Consider the following 19,367-nt stretch of genomic DNA (forward strand, 5'->3'; position numbering starts at 1 on the left):
GTGGCTAAGCCATGACTCCGCAATATCCTTTCTTTCAGGAGAGCTAGTTCTGCTAGGTTCGCAGGAGAGCTTCTGTAAAGTTTGGAAGGTAGGAGACGAGGTACTGGCAGAAGTAAAGCCTTGAGAACGGGGCGTGAGTCGTGCTTGGGTAGCTCACTTGGTAGAGCACTTGCCCACGAAAGGCAAAAGTCCCGAGTTCGAGTCTCGGTCCGGCACACAGTTTCAATCTGCCAGGAAGTTTCATATCAGCGCACACTCCACTGCAGAGTGAAAATCTCATTATGTGTACCGAATGTTCACTGATCTCTGAGATAAAGTAAGATGATAACATAGCATCACTTACGTAAATTGTAATGTTTTAGAATCTTGTGCGTCCAGAGTGATAAATGAGAACAATTTTATCTTACCTAACTTTCTGTTTCAGAGAACTGTTTTTTACGAAGCTCTCACATGCTCTGTGGAAGTTAAATAATTTACTTATTTACTTTACGTGTGTATGTCAGAAACTGTACTGCACGTGTCCAGTACTCAGCCACGTGGATAGCTTTTTCATTTGCTATGATAAGGTCTATCACTGTGCAAGTTTTGCCTATTTTTGTGCATATCATTAGATGTTGATGATGTTGTATTGCACCACACTCCAATGAGTTTCACTCTTCACATATCCATTTTTTTCTGTATGTTATCGCGCTGTGTGATGCCAGTTCTTCAGCGCTTAAGCGGCCTCCATGTCAGAAACGATAGATTCCATGCAGCCAGTTATTCTTTAGGCTTTATATGCGTCTAATACAGTTTTGCCATAACTTTTCTCGACGTATTTCACGCGGGCAGCCAGGTGCTACGCACACTGTCTCATTAACTGCCACGGCATACACCGACATAAAAAAATCGTAGCACCAAAGAAATATTAGTATAGAGTAATGAAATTTCGGGAACATATTTAGATGACTACCATTGCAAGATCATAGGTTAATGTACGCATGAGCCGAGCTAATGAAAATGTGAAATGCTAGTACATAACAGGTGTAATCCCCAGAATGATGAAGGGAAGCATACAAATGTCCATGCATTGTATTGTGTAGGTATCGAATACCTGTGGGATGGAATTAAAAGTGTTATATACTTGATCAACACAGGGACGGTTAATTCTGTTTTTGAATGACGCTAGAGTGCCGTCCGATGATCGTCTGATGATGGAGTAGGCCATGGCAATTCGTCGATACTCTGTAGAGCATGTTGGGTTACAACGACGTATCTGGACGAGCCTTATCCTGTTGAAAAACACCCCCTGGAAAGCTGTTCATGAATGGCAGCGCAACAGGTTGAATCACTGGACTGACGTACAAATTTGCAGTCACAGATCGTGGAACAGACACTAGAGCACTCCTGCCGTCACACGAAATCCCATCCCAGAACATAGCTCCAGGCGTACGTCCAGTGCACAGGTTCAAATGGTTCAAATAGCTCTGAGCACTATGGGACTCAACTGCTGTGGTCATCAGACCCCTAGAACTTAGAACTACTTAAACCTAACTAACCTAAGGACACTACACACATCCATGCCCGAGGGAGGATTCGAACCTGCGACCGTAGCGGTCGCACGGTTCCGGACTGCGCGCTTATAACCGCTCGGTCACCCCGGCCGGTTTCTAGTGCGCAGACAGGTTGGTTGTAGCCTCGCACCTGGTTTCCTTCAACCCAACACACGGCGAACACTGGCTTCGACGAGGAACCAGCTTTCATCAGAAAACACAACAGACCTACCCCCTGTCCTCCAGTGAGTTCTCGCTTGACACCACTGAAATCTCAAATGGCGAATGCACGTTGCAGTGCGTCTGTCTCGGAGCTCTTCTTGAAGTAACCGGTTTGTAAGAGTTAGTTGTGTCACTGGGGTGCCAACTTGTGCTCAAGTGGCTGCTGCAGATGCAGTGCGATGCGTCACGACAGCGAACACGATAGTCTTCCCTGTCTGTAGCTCTATGTTGCCGTCTGGGGCCCAGCCTTCTTACGGCCGTACGTTCTCATGATCGCTACTAGCATCAATCATTTATGGTTGCTACATTCCCCATAAGTCTTTCTGCAGTATCGCAGAAGGAACATCCAGTTTCTCGTAGCCCTATTACACGACCTCGTTCAACTAAAGTGAAGTGTTGTTAATGACGTCTTTGTCACCATAAAGGCATTCTTGACTAACGTCAACACACAACTTCCAATCTCACCGGTTTCTAACGCTCATGATCATTACAGCGTGTACTTAAAGCAAACCTGATCTTTACTCTCGTAGTGGCGGTACTAAAGACACTCTTATGCGACAGGCGTAAAATCTGAATAGACATCATCTTTCAGCTGTAGAAACACGGCTACCAAGTTCCGGTTATGTCGCACGACTCCTTCTTGGTGCCGCGACTTTTTACCATTCGAGACTATGGTGTGTGGAGGGTTGCATACTCTGCTGGAGAGAAACAAAGTGGGAAAGCCGATGTTCTGAGAATTTGAGGCTAAGCTCCGCATTTCGTGCTGGTGAATTTTCGAATGACATTATCCCTCGCACATACTTTACCCCTAACGTTTTCACTGTGCCTCCGCAATGTCGGACTCTCTCCAAGCTGATTGCGCAAATATACCGACGAGTCACCATTGTTCAACTCATCGGTCTGCCACATCACTTTCAATTACCTACGAGCGTCTTTATTTCTAAGATGGAAAGCAAGCACATGAGTTATACAGTGATTTTCTCTGTACTAGACGGCTTAGTCATAGAGTGTCTGCATTAATCTCCCTTCCACGTTCTTTAGTCTTTTTAATTTTGCGGTCACGATAGTATCAACGACTTGTATAAACTGTTACATAGATGTTGTATCAAACTGGTGACAGGAGATTGCCTTGGAGCAGACCATTCTTTTGCCTTCTCCAGCAGCTGTAGCCTCACATTAAAACTTCTATTTTGAGGGAGACATTCCACTAATTTTGTCATTCGCAAGTCCTTAACCATATTATGAAATTTAATTAACAGATGGTGATTGATAGTATTATAGGCAGCCAGGAGATCTGCATCAGCAACGTAAATTATCTGCTTTCGTTCAAATTCATCCTACAGGTGTTGGGTGAGATTGTGTATTTCACCATAACATGATTTACCAGGCATAACTTCTTCTTGTTCTTGAATGATTTGCGCCTCTGTTGTGCCAGTAATTCTATCGAGAACTGTTCTTGCAAGTGTCTTGCAGAATTGGCACAGAAGTGACACAGGCCTGAAGTTTTGAGGATTTGTAGGTTCTTTTCCTAGTTTTTTTAGGGCTACCACCTTGGCTTTCCCCAGAGTTTCGGGATGTGCGTGACATTAATACAACAGCTCAATAACAACACAATTCATTTTAGGTCTGCAGGCCCAAGCTGCTTTATTTGCTCAGTAGTAGAACCATTCAAGACAGCATCTTTGTGTTCCTTCAACTGTGGATCGATCTTCTTTACTCTTCAGTACCGTATAGACTGGCGACGACGTTTACTTCATAACTCATTACTCATATCGCACTGGATTTTTACTGTTTTCACTATTTTTCATAGAAGGAAGTGAGCTATAGTGTCGGGAGTTACTCCAGTTTGGTCAGGTGCTGGAGTTGGATGATCGTCGCAGAGACTTTTCCTGTTTAAATTGATCCTTTGGGACCAAACAGTAAATTTTGGCACCAGGCAGTAGCAACGAATCACAGAGCAGCGCACTGTTCTATTTGGGTGAGTGCCTGATATGATGATACCTAATATACACGGTGTATAATAAACCGTGTTGTGTTCTGGGTGCCACTGTCCTCTTGCGTCCTTGGGTTCTGCATAGCACTTGTTGAAACCGATCACTCATTAATATGCGCCTTAGCTGTCTAGCTTTTGCTATGTTCAACTGTTTTTAATATCTGTCACTAATCGCAAGACAACATTATAAATGAATTTTGTGTACTGAGAGCCTTGACTGACTTAGCGGAGCACCATGGAAAAACTCTTCTATCTGGTGTGCAAGGTGTACGGCATAAGTCAAATAGCCTCAGACTTCAAGAAGAAAGCAGATACTGACAGGTGTGAAAATTATTGAATTACTAGTTTAATAAGTGATGGTTGCAAAATGCTGACATGAATTCTTTACAGACGAATGCAGAAACTGATAGAAGTCGACCATGGGTAAGGCCAGATTAGATTGCGGAGAAATGTAAGAACATGAGATGCAATACCGACCCTAAGACTTATTTTAGAAGATCGATTAACGAAAGGAAAGCGTACGACTTATCTTAGAAGATAGATTAAGGAAAGGTAAACCTACGTTTGTAGCATTTGTAGATTTAGAGAAAGCCTTTGACAGCGATGACCAGAATGATCTCTTTGGTATTGTGAAGGTGTCAGGGGTAAAGTAGGAAGCGAGTAGCTACATACAACTTGTACAGAAACCATATTGCAGACACAAGAGTCGAAGAGCATGAACTGTTGCACGAACTGTTCAACGCAATAGACACTCTCTTGAAAGGAGGATACAAGATGAACATCTACAAACGCAATACAACGATAACGAAATGTAGTCGAATTAAACCAGGCAATGCTGAGGGAATGAGATTAGGAAACGAGACACTTGTAGTAGATGAGTTTTGCTATTAGGATAGCAAAAGAACTTTATGAAGGAAAGGAATTTGTTCACATCGAATATAGATTTAAGCGTTAGGAACTCTTTTTTGAATTTATTTTTCTGGAATGTATCCATGTTTGGAACTGCAATATGAAAGGTAAACAGTGTAGACAGTAGAGCGTTTTGAGATGCGATGCTACAAAAGAATGCTAAATATTAAATGGGTATATCATGTAACTAATGAGAAGGTATTGAATACATTTGGGAACACAAGAAATTTGTAGCACAAATCGGTTGATAGGACACATTCTGAGATATCAAAGGCTCACTAGTTCAGTATTGGAGTGAAGTATGGGGCTTGAAAATCATAGAGAGAGAGAGAGAGAGAGAGAGAGAGAGAGAGAGAGAGGGAGGGAGAGAGAGCAAGAGATGAATACTGTAAGAAGATTCAGAAGGATGTAGGTTGCAGTAGTTATTCGGAGATGAAGAGGCTTGCACAGAATAGAATAGCATGGAGATCTACATCGTACTAGTCTTCAGGTTGAAGCCCACAACATCAACTACATGGTTCTAGATTCACGAACGTAGCCTTCGCTGGACGTGATCATTTTTGGTAATCTCTTTGTGGCTTTCTGACACCGTCGTATTGTCTTAGCATTTTGAAGTTTTGACTTTGTCATCTAAGTTACTCATAGGACTTTAGAATTAAAATATTTGATGATTTCAAAATTTTAATTGAGTTCAACATGAACTCCTTATCAACACATCGGTGAATATTTAACTGTCAAGAAGGTTGTGTGGGACCTCCAACGTCATTCCTCAATTTGTTCCACACACTGTGTTAAATTACAATATTCAGTTTCATAGTTAGGTTATTACAGACTCCTTCAGTATTTAATTCCTTACCAAACAATCAGATTATCATTTGTCTCACTCATTCAAGCAAAATCTCTCCTGTGGATAAGGTGAAGATAGATTTTGAGCGTAGCACTGTACAACGTTGATATTACAGTCGAAAAAGAACTAGAGTAGCAACATATTTTAATCATAACTTCTCATTCCATTTCTCGACGAATGTTTTTGGCACGTCCTTTATGTCCGTCAGTAACCATTGAATTTCTCGCATTAAATAGTAGTATGTGATACTACAGTTTTGTGCTACCTTAGATATACTATAGTGTGAGTACTTTCTTACAGGTCGCCAATGTATCCGAAGCATAACCCCAGTATGGCTCCGATAATTTGTGCGTAGAATAGGACGTTACTGACGACGTAACTTTCATCACAGACCCAGTTCATCTGTGACGCAGCTGTCAGAGCGTACCACGTGTCGTCGTAATCCCAGCCTTTCTGGCACGGAACAGTTGAAGCGTTGGTGAAGTCACCTGCGCCAGTCACGTTGTACATAATGCACTTGCTGAACCTCGTGCCTTCCCTGTTACACAAACGAAAAAGAAGCCACAGATTAGGAGAGGCGAAAACACAGCTTAGAAAAATACCTCAAAGATAATTACAAATTTCTTACAGGCTGTATCAGTCACTGATAATCCTGAAAATTGTGACACTATTGAGAAATCAGTGAAAAATACGAAGTACTTGATTTTTAATAAATGTATTATTAAATGTACAGAGAAAACTTAGAAGACCAAATTAATATTTGGCGATACATACAAACTAATACTGTAAACGTTACAGCACAGAATACAACACGCTTCTCATGAGTTCCTGTGCACTGTTATTCTGGGTAGCTCTTATGAATGCCTATATTTCATCCATTAGGTGGCTTCCAGAGGCGTCGTGAAGATATCTCTGACCTATTTGTCAGGTTTAGTTGTCGAACTGTCAGGGGGAAGAAACTCGCATAGTTATTGGAACATGTTGATAAGCAATGTCGTTGTTTCGTCCATCTCTTCTTTCCTTTCTCTTTTTATTTTCTCCTCCCCATCTCTCTACCCATCTCCTCCTCCAACCTCTCTCACTAAATGTGTTTAATCAAGGTTTCGATTTCACGTGCTTCAACTCTCTGTTGTATTGGCTGCTTTTCAAGGAGGGCAGTTTGAAGCATCTAGAATAATCTATTGCGAGCAGCAGAAGAAACTGGAGAGATGGTTTAGGCATTGTGCTCACATTAAGAAGTATCTGGGTTCGGCAATCCAGACTTAGATTTCCTTTGATTTCGCTAGATCGCTTACAGCTAATACGAGAATAGTTCCTTTGATAACACCACGTCTAATTGTCTCCCCAGGGATGCATTGTAGGATTTCTCTGACCTTGTCATAGCCAGAAAGCTCTGTTCTTTCCTTCTTCTGCAAAGTCCATGATGCCTGAGACCATACAGCACCATACATTCGTTCCGAATCACTTTGCATAGATCAGCTCAGACATAGCTTGCCCGTTTCCAGCGCAACATATTATTCAACAACCCGCAACAGGAACGTAATCTGTACCGTGTTGAGTCATTATTATTTACAATGACAGGTGTAACACTTCAAATCAGGAGGTTACTTTTAACATCCGTCTTTTGATTGGTTTCATGTGGCCCAACATGAATTCTTCCCCGTGCCAAACTCTTCATCTCATAGTAGCAGAGGCTTCCAAATTCATTCATTATTTATTGAATGTATTACAATCCCTTCTTTCTTCCCCCTCTCCCCCATCTAGACTCACTATATTTTAAATACTAATATTAAGAGGGTTCTCATGATGAGTTTGTAATTTGGGATTTGGTTTATAAATAACAAGCTTCCCACCTCGCGGTGCTTTGGCTTAGTCTGATTAAATGTAACAGAAAGAAAAGAGAAAGCACACGTTTCTAATACCCATGGAAACTGGATATACGTCATAATTTGCTTCCTCCACCCCGTCCGCCCGTCGCTCCCTGTCTCTGTCCATGGATACGAGAGAGATGGATAAATTCATTGTCACTGACGATTCCCAAGAAATCACGGACCAAGAAATTGTAGAAATAAGGTTGCAATTAAATTCTAACACCCTAAGTAAACAATGTGCGCTATAGGCAAACCTATATTGAGACTTGATCTTTCAAAAAGTACTAATTGTAGTGTAACACAGAACCTACAGTACAAGTATTGTTCTTGTTTTAAGTTACCCTTAGATTTATTGAACAATGCTGTGACTCAATGCCGGCCGACGATCACGGGATATCGTGGCTCGAAAACGTGTGGAGGGACACACGAAAGAAACAACAATTATTGGTTCGTTTGGTAGAAACTACTGTATTAAGTACACTATACTTCATATCAGAATACAAGCATTGAAAATATGTAGTTGCAACTTTAATAAATAACGTAAGCGTAGCCTACAAAGAGATTTATCAATTCGTTTAACGTTCAAAATTTCTCAAAAATACTTACTCTGATCACAACAGCAAATACTGTAGTAACCGAAAAAGTGGTTGTCAAAAATCAGCCATATTTGTCGTATATATAGCTTATTTAAGTGATATTTTTCAACAACACTTCATTTTTATTAAACCTACCTTTTCGTTGTGGTCTTCAGTCAAGAGACTAGTTTGATGCAGCTCTCCATGCTACTCTATCCTGTGCAGGCTTCTTCATCTCCCAGTACCTACTGCAACCTACATCCTTCTGAATCTGCTTAGTGTATTCATCTCTTGGTCTCCCTCTACGATTGTTACCCCCACGCTGCCCTCCAATACTAAATTGGTGATCCCTTGATGCCTCAGAATATGCCATACCAACCGATCCCTCCTTCTACTCGAGTTGTGCCACAAATTTCTCTCCAATTCTATTCAGTACCTCCCCATTAGTTATGTGATCAACCCATCTAATGTTCAGCATTCTTCTGTAGTACTACATTTCGAAAGCTTCTATTCTCTTCTTGTCCAAACTGTTTATCGTCCATGTCTCACTTCCATGCATGGCTACAAATACTTTCAGAAACGACCTCCTGACACTTAAATCTATACTCGATGTTAACTAATTTCTCTTCTTCAGAAACGCTTTCCTTGCCATTGCCAGTCTACATTTTATATCCTCTCTACTTCGACCATCATAAGTTATTTTGCTCCCCAAATAGAAAAACTCACTAATTTAAGCGTCTCATTTGCTAATCTAATTCCCGCAGCATCACCCTATTTAATTCGACTACTTTCCGAATTACAAAGTTTCCTATATCTATGTGGAGAAAAGTGCAGAAAAGTAAATTTAGTTATAACTAATTGTACCAAAGTGATGTGTCTGTGATAAATCTTCACTGCAGCTTTTATTGACTGCTATCGAGTTCCATGCTCGCATCGAGTTTTATTGAAGACAGGTCATTTTGACATCGCTTCCCAACAAGATACTGGTGCAGACTGATTCTCCCCTCTGAATACAGAGTAGATACACACTCGTTATGACGGGTCAAGAATTGACTAAAATAGTCCAGTTGTGACGTTATGTGTCGGTGATGGCAATACTTGGCTACTTCTTAGTAGTCTATTTGTGGCAAGTGTCAGATACCTTTCACGATTTATTACATGCTATGCTAAAGCACTGCTTCCGTAAATACAGCCTCATAGAACTATGATGTGGGAGCTAAGATTAGATCATATGAAAGTTTAGTTCCAGTAGACCTGTTGTGATGAGGTTCTCAAGAACACTAAACATCAGAAAAAAAAGAATACACAATAAATATTCATCTTCACGACCTGTTTCAAAGGTTTAAACCTCAATCATTAGCTCGATTTACATTTGTTATTATGACGTTTGTGTATGTGTGTGTGTGTGTGTGTGTGTGTGTGTGTGTGTGTGTTTGTGTTGTGCTACAAGTTTTTGGAGGAACTTATGGCACCGTCTTCAGAGGTCACAGGTTCTTTTCACTGTCGTAACACATCAAATGTATAATGTCAGATTTAGTTAACAAATATTTGTTTACAAAATATGACAGCATACTTGTAATGTGTTTCGATAATGAAAGGAACCTGTGACCACTGGAGACAGTGCAATAAGTTCCTCCAAAAAATCGTAACACAACACACACACACACACATACACACACATGTCATACTAACAAATGAAAATTCACCTGCTGATGGAGGTTTAAATATCTGAAACGCGTCGTGGAGATATAGACAGTGACCGGTAATAGTAAATTAGTGTTTCATTAAATGTCAATAAGAGGCACGGCAAAGCCTAACCTAAGATTTTCGCATTTACAAATAAATATTTACAATGAAAAATAAATATGCTGATGTATCTTCCACTGATCCTAAGTGAAATGATGTCATGGATGTGTAATGAGCAAAGCAATCAAACATATTTTAATCTAAAAGGTAATTAGAAATTTTATCATAAAACACGTATATGTTCAATACGCAAAGGTGCATATGATATTTCTTAGGATAGTGTAGCCGTGCACCATCAAACATAAAAATCACTTTAAGTAACTTATTTATAATGATCGTATTACTGTACTGAATTTGTGCAAAAGGCATGTTGTATTAACAGTCGAGTTATTTGATGTTATTAGTGACATACACACGTCAGTTGATTCTACTACGAACTTCATGGGCGGAGCAGAAGGAGCTGACCGCAAACATATCCTTTAGTCGCCTCTTTAAATGAACTTTATTAGCAGTTAAACTTTGTATGGGTGCTAGCAAGTTATTTAAAGTGTGCGTTCCTGAATAATGGACACCTTTTTGGACCAAAGTAAGTGAATTTAAATCTTTGTGAAGATAATTCATATTTGTAGTACAGAGAAAGATATTTAAAATGTGCGTTCCTGAATAATGGACACCTTTTTGGACCAAAGTAAGTGAATTTACATCTTTGTGAAGATAATTCATATTTGTAGTACAGAGCCCATGAATTGTAATCCCATTAATGACAAATTTCATTAAGGAATAAATAATTGGGAAGTAGTAGTTAATGTCTCTAGTTTCCTAAACAGGCCTCTGCAGGATGTTCTTGGATTCTCGTCACACATAATTTTTAATACACATTTTTAGTCCCATAATCTTTTGCTTGGCTCGATGTGTTACCCCAAAAAACGCCGTCGCCTGAAATCCATCTCGGTGGCCGAAATCGCTAACTCAGGCTTATGCAGTGGCACCCGACCAAGCGGTAAGCTGGTTCCAATCCTGGTGGTGGGAAAATTTTCGCTGCAGTATTTGGTCGGCAAGGGGAGGAGAGGCGGTGGAGTAAAGGTCCTGATCATCAGACTTTGCGCGAATGTCTTCGTTTGGATATCAAACCTCGCCGATCACTGTTGACGGTGATCCGTCCATCGGATAGGGAGACTGAGCTTGGCGGGCCCCTTGATGTTGTTCACGAGGATTAGGCTGTGTGCCGGTACCGACTCTCACCCTCTCCGTTCTCTTATTATCATCAGCATACAACACACACACACACACACACACACACACACACACACTGTACCTGGGCATGTAGAATATTGTTTGGGGCATGTTGTAAATAAATAAAAAAAAAAATTTCGTACGACGTTGTGGAATGAAAGTGCGCATAGTTTGCTAGCTTTGACATTTTTATATCACTTAGGTTTGACGGTATTAGCATTGCAAATAGGCGCTTCAACATTTCTGTGATGTGCTCCTACCAGCTGAATTTATTCGTCGTCGTCGTCTTCGTTTCTCCTTTATCCAGAATCACACGAGACTGGGACATTAAAGTTGATTCTCCACTGTCCTCTGTCGTTTCATAATCCTTCTTCTACTACTGTTTTGTTCCAGACCAGATTTTTCATAAACTCGTCTTTGTTGAGTAAATCCACCTTTCTCTTGGTCTCTCTTTTCCTCTCTTATCTTGAATTTATTATGAAGCTGTAATCCCAAGAATGCAACACAGACTAACTTCTGTATGTGTTTCGTCATATTTTACGCACTTACTGGTGAGAAACCCCTTACAATTTCTGAATGGCATGTTGTGTGTTTTTTAAAAGTGTAGTTACAAACAATTGGTTAGGATGAAAATTTCATTAACTGTTTTTCTAGGACTATACTTGATTTGCTAGTTATTGCAATGTTTGTATCTCCTGGAAACAAAAAAACTTGGCATATGATAATGTTACTGATGAAAGATCACTGATATATCCCAGAAAAAGTTAGAGTAGCACATATCTGTGCAATGTTCCTACCCAGATAAATGTTTGATTGTAGCCAATATACGTGCCGTTGATGTTCGATACAACGCTCACAAACAGTTGGTGTCGATTTTCCTGTATGTGAATATGCCACAGCTCCCTTTAGAAATCTGGGACACATACTCTTGCTAGCAACAGATCATCCTTCATAGAACGTTGTAGGGTAGTTGTCGTGGGAGGACGAATTAGGATTTTCATACTGTCTTTCGCAAGAATCTGTCCTATCTTCGAGGAAAGAGTTCCCACGTAAGATAGCAATGCTGTTAAAAATATCACCCTCATCTTTTTTTATCACGTACCAGTATCTGTGCAACGTCCTGCAAATAAAATTCAGTTCGAAGACACTTTTTGGGTGCTCAACGTCAACCTGCAAGAGTTCCTCCGAACTTCTAGGAGCTATTTAACTGGTTAACTCACTTGCTGGCATCTAGGAAAATGACAATGAGTACACCCCTTCTTTTTCCTTACCTTATTCCCTGCCTTTATAGGGCCGACATTTTAATTAGTATTCGTTAACGTTAGTGGTAGAGGTTATCCATACTCCCATCCTGTCACTCTCTAATCCCCTCTGTGAAGAAATCTGAGTACCTCAACTGTCTGTATCTAGTGTAATTCCATGTGAAAGTGTGTGAATGTTTTCGAAAGGTTTGCGAATCGTAACTGAGATGGATCTGGACACTAGCCCTGTGTTCACCTAGTGTGGTGTGGGAAACCGCCTAAAATCAAACATACACCCGAAAGGCACACTGGACCTCTTTCTTAATCCGCCGGGAGGATTCGACCCGGCACCAGAAAGTCTCCACGAATCCAGGCATCGACGTCCAAACGATCTAAACTGTCCGGCCGCGTCACTAAGAATAGTTACACTCTGACCTCATTTCATCTGATTTTGTGGAATGTTAAAAACCCCTGAGGAAGTGATAAAGACGATGTACGGGATTGGAAAAGAATGTGGAAGCACGAAAAACACAACACATTGACATGCCTAATAGGATGTATGAAACCCGCTGACTTTCAAAACAGATTCCAGTCATCTCGGAGAGGCTAAGTACAAGTCCTGTATGATTTTTGAGAGAATCGTATACTATTTTTCCCGCAAAATATTGTCAAGCTAAGGTAATGACGACGGAAGTGGATAGCGACCACGTACAGCTCTTTCCAAAATAGTCCAAAATGGCACAATAATATTGAGATCTGGTGACTGGTGCTCTACGGAGATGCGACAATTCATCCTCGTGCTCCTGGACAACGAGAGTTCTCTGAACAGATGCCCTGTCGTCTTGGAACAAGGCATCACCACTGAGGAACAAACATTGCACCATGATCCGCAAAGTCTTTCTGGGTGGAGTGCTTCAGTAAAATCTTCCCGGTTTACAAGCCGCGCCACTTCGAATAAAACACTCGAGCTTTCGATAGCTGTCTCTTCCATCATCATCAAGAGTAAAAATCTGTCACCTGGGACTGACACGGTGTTCTGCAGAACACTGTGCCACTCATAGCATTCAGTGACTGGAACTCCTGATGCCGATGGTGGAGACAGCTGTCGAAAGGTCGAGTGTTTTATTCGAAGTGATACGACTTGCAAACGGAGGTTTTAGTGAACGACTGTACCATTCAATGGTCCTGATCATCTAAAATGTTCACATACTGTTATCGTTCGCGGTAATGCGATCTTTCAGAGCAACCACAGCGGCCATGGAATACATTCTTATGGCTGCCTAAGTCATCACCGAACACACCTGTGGTTTACTCTTGGAACATAAACTCAACCGGAAGTAGGTAACTGTGTGGGACAAGACTCATCTGACGAAATGACTTTCTTCCATCGCTCCATAGTCCAGGTTTCGTGGCTTTGAAACGATGTTTACCTTTCACGGGCTTTTGCATCACTGATAAAGGGTTTTGAAATTTCAGTTCGTCCTGCAATTTCCTGCTTATGGAGATTACTGCGTATTGTTTAAGCGCTGGCAACGTTCGCGACTGCTATTTTCAGTCCTGCAGTGAGTTCTGCAGCGGTCGTTCTCTTCAATTAACGTATGTCACACGGAGAGAGTGGTGCAGTGGTTAGAACACTGGACTCGCATTCGGGAGGACGAGTGTTCAAACCCGCATCCGGCCATTCTGATTTAGGTTTTCCGCGATTTCCCTAAGCCGCTTCAGGGACTGTTCATTTGAAAGAGCACGACCGACTTCCTTCCCCGTCCTACCTTAACCCGATGGGATTGATGATCTCGCTGTTTGGTCCCTTCTCCCCAAACCAACCAACCAGCCAACGCCTGTCACGCACACAATTGCGTCTGCGCTGTGACTTGGCAAATGTTTCTGCCACTTTGCCTTTATATAGTGTAAATCTTCGGTATGGTGCCTCTTGATACACCAAACACTTCGACTCCGTTGGTTACGGAAGCATCCACCATAAGAGTCCTTACAGTTTGCCCGTGTTCGAATTCTCTTAGCTCGTATATAAAGCACACAACTACAGAGATCATTGTTCTGACAACCACAGGCACTCAACATACATTACTGGACATTAAAATTGCTACACCAAGAAGAAATGCAAATGATAAACGGGTATTCATTACACAAATCTATTATACTAGAAATGACATATGATTACATTTTCAAGCAATTTGGGTGCATAGATCCTAAGAAATCAGTACCCAGATCAACCACCACTGGTCGTAATAACAGCCTTGATACACTTGGGCATTGAGTCAAACAGAGCTTGGATGGCGTGTACATTACAGTTGCCCAAGCAGTTTTAGCACGATACCACAGTTCATCAAGAGTAGTGACTGACGTACTGTGACGAGCCAGTTGCTCGGCCACCATTGACCAGACGTTTTCAATTGGTGAGAGATCTGGGGAATGTGCTGGCCAGGACAGTAGTCGAACATATTCTGTATCCAGAAAGGCCCATACAGGACCTACAACATGCGGTCGTGCATTATCCTGCTGAAATGTAGGGTTTCGCAGGGATCGAATGAAGGGTAGAGCCACAGGTCGTAACACATCTGAAATGTAACGTCCACTGTTCAAAGTGCAGTCAGTGCGAACAAGAGGTGACGAGATGTGTAACCAATGGCACCCCATACCATCACGCCGGGTGATCCGCCAGTATGGGAACACCGAATATACGCTTCCAATGTGAGTTCACCGCGATGTCGCGAAACACGGATGCGACCATCATGATGCTGTAAACAGAACCTGGATTCATCCGAAAAAATGACGTTTTGCCATTCGTGCACCCTGGTTCGTCGTTGAGTACACCATCGCAGGCGCTCCTGGCTGTGATGCAGCGTCAAGGGTAACCTCAGCCATGGTCTCCGAGCTTATAGTCCATGCCACTGCAAACGTCGTCGAACTGTTCGTTCGGATGGTTGTTGTCTCGTAAACGTCACCATCTGTTGACTCAGGGATCGAGACGTGGCTGTAAGATCCGTTACAGCCATGCGGATAAGATGCCTGTTATCTCGACTGCTAGTGATACGAGGCCGTTGTGATCCAACACGGTGTTCCGTATTACCCTCCTGAATCCACCGATACCATATTCTGCTAACAGTCATTGGATCTCGACCAACGTGAGCAGCAATGTCTCCATACGATAAACCGCAATCGCGATAGGCTAAAATCCGACCTTTATCAAAGTCGGAAACGTGATGGTACGCATTTCTCCTTCTTACACGAGGCATCACAACAACGTTTCACCAGGCAACGCCGGTCAACTGCTGTTTGTGTATGAGAAATCGGCTGGAAACTTTCCTCATGTCAGCACGTTGTAGGTGTCGCCACCGGCGCCAACCTTGTGTGAATGCTCTGAATAGCTAATAATTTGCATATCACGGCATCTTCTTCCTGTAGGTTAAATTTCGCGTCTGTAGCACGTCATCTTCGTGGTGTAGCAATTTTAATGGCCAGTAGTGTATTGAGGACATAACACAGGTGCCGTTGTGTTCAGATGCGACAGCGCAGCCCGCAAGCTTGAGTAGCATCTGCATTTATGATGAAGCACACATTTCTCACTGAGTTTCCATATTTTTTTCCGACGCCTGTACTTCCCAAAGTCAGACCAAGATGACTTTGTGTTCCTGGTCTAATGATTACGTCGTCGCAGAACTTCTGATTTCCTTTCGCCTGCTCTCTTTGACATCTCTAAGAAAGTATTTCACTCTTGCTTCTAACACAACCATGTTCATGAACGACGCCAGCTAGACAGAGCGCAAAGTTTTTCTATAATAGGGAAACTTGGTGCTTTGAATAGCCAGCGTCGATCTGTAAGTTTATCGTATAAAGACCATGAATCTGCTATCTATGAGGTGAGCTATCAAGGCGTTGGGCGCTCATTGCAGCACATAGGCATGCGCACATGCCTATGCACTCTAGCAACCCATGTGCAGTGGAAACTACGTACACTACATATATGCCAGCGAGGTTTGAAAAAGGGGACCTCAGTACACGTTCGCCAGTATACACATGAAGATGGCCAGAAGACACAGCGCAGAAAAATTTTGGCAGGAAGGTACTGATATCCGTCAGTTAGACTGAAATTTCAACCGTCTAGTGGTTGTCCTTGAAAGGTGTCTACCGTCTGTAGCTCTAGAGGAGCAGCGGCACCAGTAATACAATGTAACTCGCAGCCATCCTCGCTGGTGGTGGCACCTCAGGCAGGGAAACCTTAAACCATTCTCTCCTCATCGGCCTAAAAGTACTGTCTTTAAACGCTCGTAAGCACGGCCTACTTCTCCTTAGACGGTAAAACCGCGAAACACAACCCATGTTATCTACAATGTTTTGAAACACACAGATAATATCTGTCCCAAACGGTTGGAATACCAGAATGAAAGTCATCCGCAAATCATAACACTTCAATTAACATTGCACGTGTGAAACCATGCTCGACTATCCACCTGTAACCATATAGTGGTGCCGCCATCCCCACGCCAGAAACTTCTGTATACTCTCGAACAAGATGCGCATACACACATAAATAGAAAACCCTCATTAAAGAATGCGCTTAAATATCTCAAGACTTCTTCATCAGCCTTACAACAACAACTTCACATGCCCTCAGTGCCATGACACACGATATGATAAATACAAAAATTACACCCAGTAACTCCCAAATTTTAACCCATTGTCACTTATGTTGTTTTAAAGCATACAGCGCTGTGCGCCTAGCTTGTGAGGGTGCTCTTTGTACTTCCTTCCTCTTACTATTCCGTCCCCCTTACTTGATATGGACCTTGACGAATTTGTTTGCTTTACCCTCTGGGACGTACGGTAGTTAACGTGACCCATTGACCAGTAGGGTCTCAGATAACTTCATATTGCACATATCCCATTCTTTATTGACCTTCAAGGGCCTTTGTATTTTCTTTCTGTCTCTGCTTCCATATACATGGAAGTGTCCTTGTGAAATTTCTTGTTGGCTCTCTATTCTCTCCTATGTGAGGTTTGATAAACTGAAACAGTGATAACATTTCCCGACCATACACTGCCTTGCACAATGATAGCTCTGTACTTTGATTAGTCCTTGGAATTATAACTGGTAACAACGTATGGCAACAGAGTATCCCAAATGCTGTGATGGCTATTTGCAATAATGTCTTAGCATTTTCCCAATTGTCTAATAGACCTTACCTTTTCTTCTGTTTATCGGCAAATGTAAAGTGTTTGTCCTTAACTTAAGGACATGAAATAAATGACATAGTTGCTTCATTAGCTCCAACATAATATTGGTGCCCTTGCCTGTAATTATCATTTTAGGAACACCAGACTTTAGTAACCAATCATTCACCAATTCCTGCATCACTGTGTCAGGTTTCTGATTAGGGACAGATATTCCCACATACCACATACCACATACCATGGAAATACAGCGCTTCCACACTGGAGTTTATGAAAAAGGACCAAGGATATCCATCCCAATAATTTCAAAATGTTTGCTACCTTTGCAATATATCACTGATGGTTCACTTTAACCTATTGTGTATATGGTAGACAACGTTTCACATACTGTTCCGCATCCTTACTAAGTGTATGCCACCACTATATATCATCGGATATGCATCATTGGTTGGTCCTACACTCCAAATGGCTGGATAACATTTGATCATTGCTTGTTATAACACTTCCACCTGCCATAAGACTGGAAATATTGTGTGCAGATCTATTTTGTTGTCTTTCATATCACAAAAAAAGGTTCAAATGGCTCTGAGTACTATGCGACTGAACTTCTGAGGTCATCAGTCACCTAGAACTTAGAACTAATTAAACCTAACTAACCTAAGGACATCAAACACATCCACGCCCGAGGCAGGATTCGAACCTGCGACCGTAGCGGTCGCTCGGTTCCAGACTGTAGCGCCTAGAACCGCACGGCCATTCCGGCCGGCTTTCATATCACAGAACAATGGTTGCATATAGTTTGCAGTCGTCATTAACAGTTTGGTCTTTTCTCCACCATACAAGGGGGTGATCCACACTCTGCAGTACAGCTGCTTTCCTACTGAAGTGACCCACATTATTATGTTTTCTGCCGGGTCTATGGATCAGTTCGAAATCTAATTCGCTTATCTAAGGCACCCACTATATAAAATGTTAAATGAATCCTTTAATATCAAATACCGCTTCAGATCACATGATTCATTATTAACTTACACTTGTAACCATGTAGACAACACTTGAAATATGTCATGCCATAAATGAGACTCCATATTTTCTTCTCCATGGTAAGACGGCGAGCAGAAAAATTATGCCTTTGAATTTTTCACGTGTTATTAACATCTTACATCTTTATTCTTCATGTTCACTTATTTATTTCTCAATTTACTCACCGTGGTGACAAACACATTTGTTCCAATAAGAGACTAATTTATTAATAGTGTCACGACCTTAACTCTGCCTGCACTGCTTGAATACTGTAAAAGTGAAATCCTCGAACGTGTGTTTCAAGTTTTGCAAACAGATGAAAATCAAATGGCACTAAGTCAGGAACGCATGAACGGTATCGATGGCAGTGAACCTTTGGTGTTGGATGGTTTCAAATGTCGCATGTGCTCGTGTGTAGTCTGGTATTGTTAAGATGAGGGAGAGAGTGCTCCATCTGTAGATAAACTCTTGAATACGAAACTTGATTAAAGCACTCTGCTAGTTATGTTACATACCACCAAGTTACGTGCTACAATTTGGAACCCTCTAGTGTCAACGTGGAAAAGTTGACCGAGTAATATGGATGACATGTAATACCTCAACTGATACTGAGTACAGAATACAAAATTCGAAGGCATTACTTTTAAGCACACACTCAGAGAAAGGTTTAGCTCCACCTTCTTGAAGTGATGCAAAACATAGGCGACCAGATATTCCTCCCTTCTGTTTACTAAGTTAACACAGAGCACAGAACATGATTTCTTTTCATAATTCAGAAAGATTAATACTAGACTAGTTGTCAATACCTCTTTCAGTATTTCAAATGCAACTTCACATTCTGATGTCCAATGGATCTGTCTGTACACTAAATTTCAATAAATGTGTGAACAACTGTGCTGATTCAAAAACTTTGGGACAATTTTCCTATAGTAATTTACTGACTCCAAAAATGATGGCCAAATACAGTATACATTTTCGTGACCTG

The 19,367-nt window shown here is 41.6% G+C and overlaps 1 protein-coding gene across 4 annotated transcripts in view; it reads right to left on the reverse strand.

Moving 5' to 3' along the window:
* The window catches only part of LOC126354409 (solute carrier family 22 member 7-like), a 237,948-nt gene that overhangs the window by 115,745 nt on the left and 102,836 nt on the right, over positions 1 to 19,367 (reverse strand). For 3 of the 4 annotated variants that reach the window (XM_050004024.1, XM_050004025.1, XM_050004026.1), the window contains one exon: positions 5,802 to 6,041. In XM_050004024.1, coding sequence (XP_049859981.1) covers positions 5,802 to 6,041 — 240 coding nt within the window. The remainder of the gene's footprint in view (positions 1 to 5,801; positions 6,042 to 19,367) is intronic. The other variant, XM_050004027.1, reaches the window with a different exon arrangement.

Source organism: Schistocerca gregaria, chromosome 3 (assembly GCF_023897955.1).
Source record: "Schistocerca gregaria isolate iqSchGreg1 chromosome 3, iqSchGreg1.2, whole genome shotgun sequence".
NCBI classification, from domain to species: domain Eukaryota; kingdom Metazoa; phylum Arthropoda; class Insecta; order Orthoptera; family Acrididae; genus Schistocerca; species Schistocerca gregaria.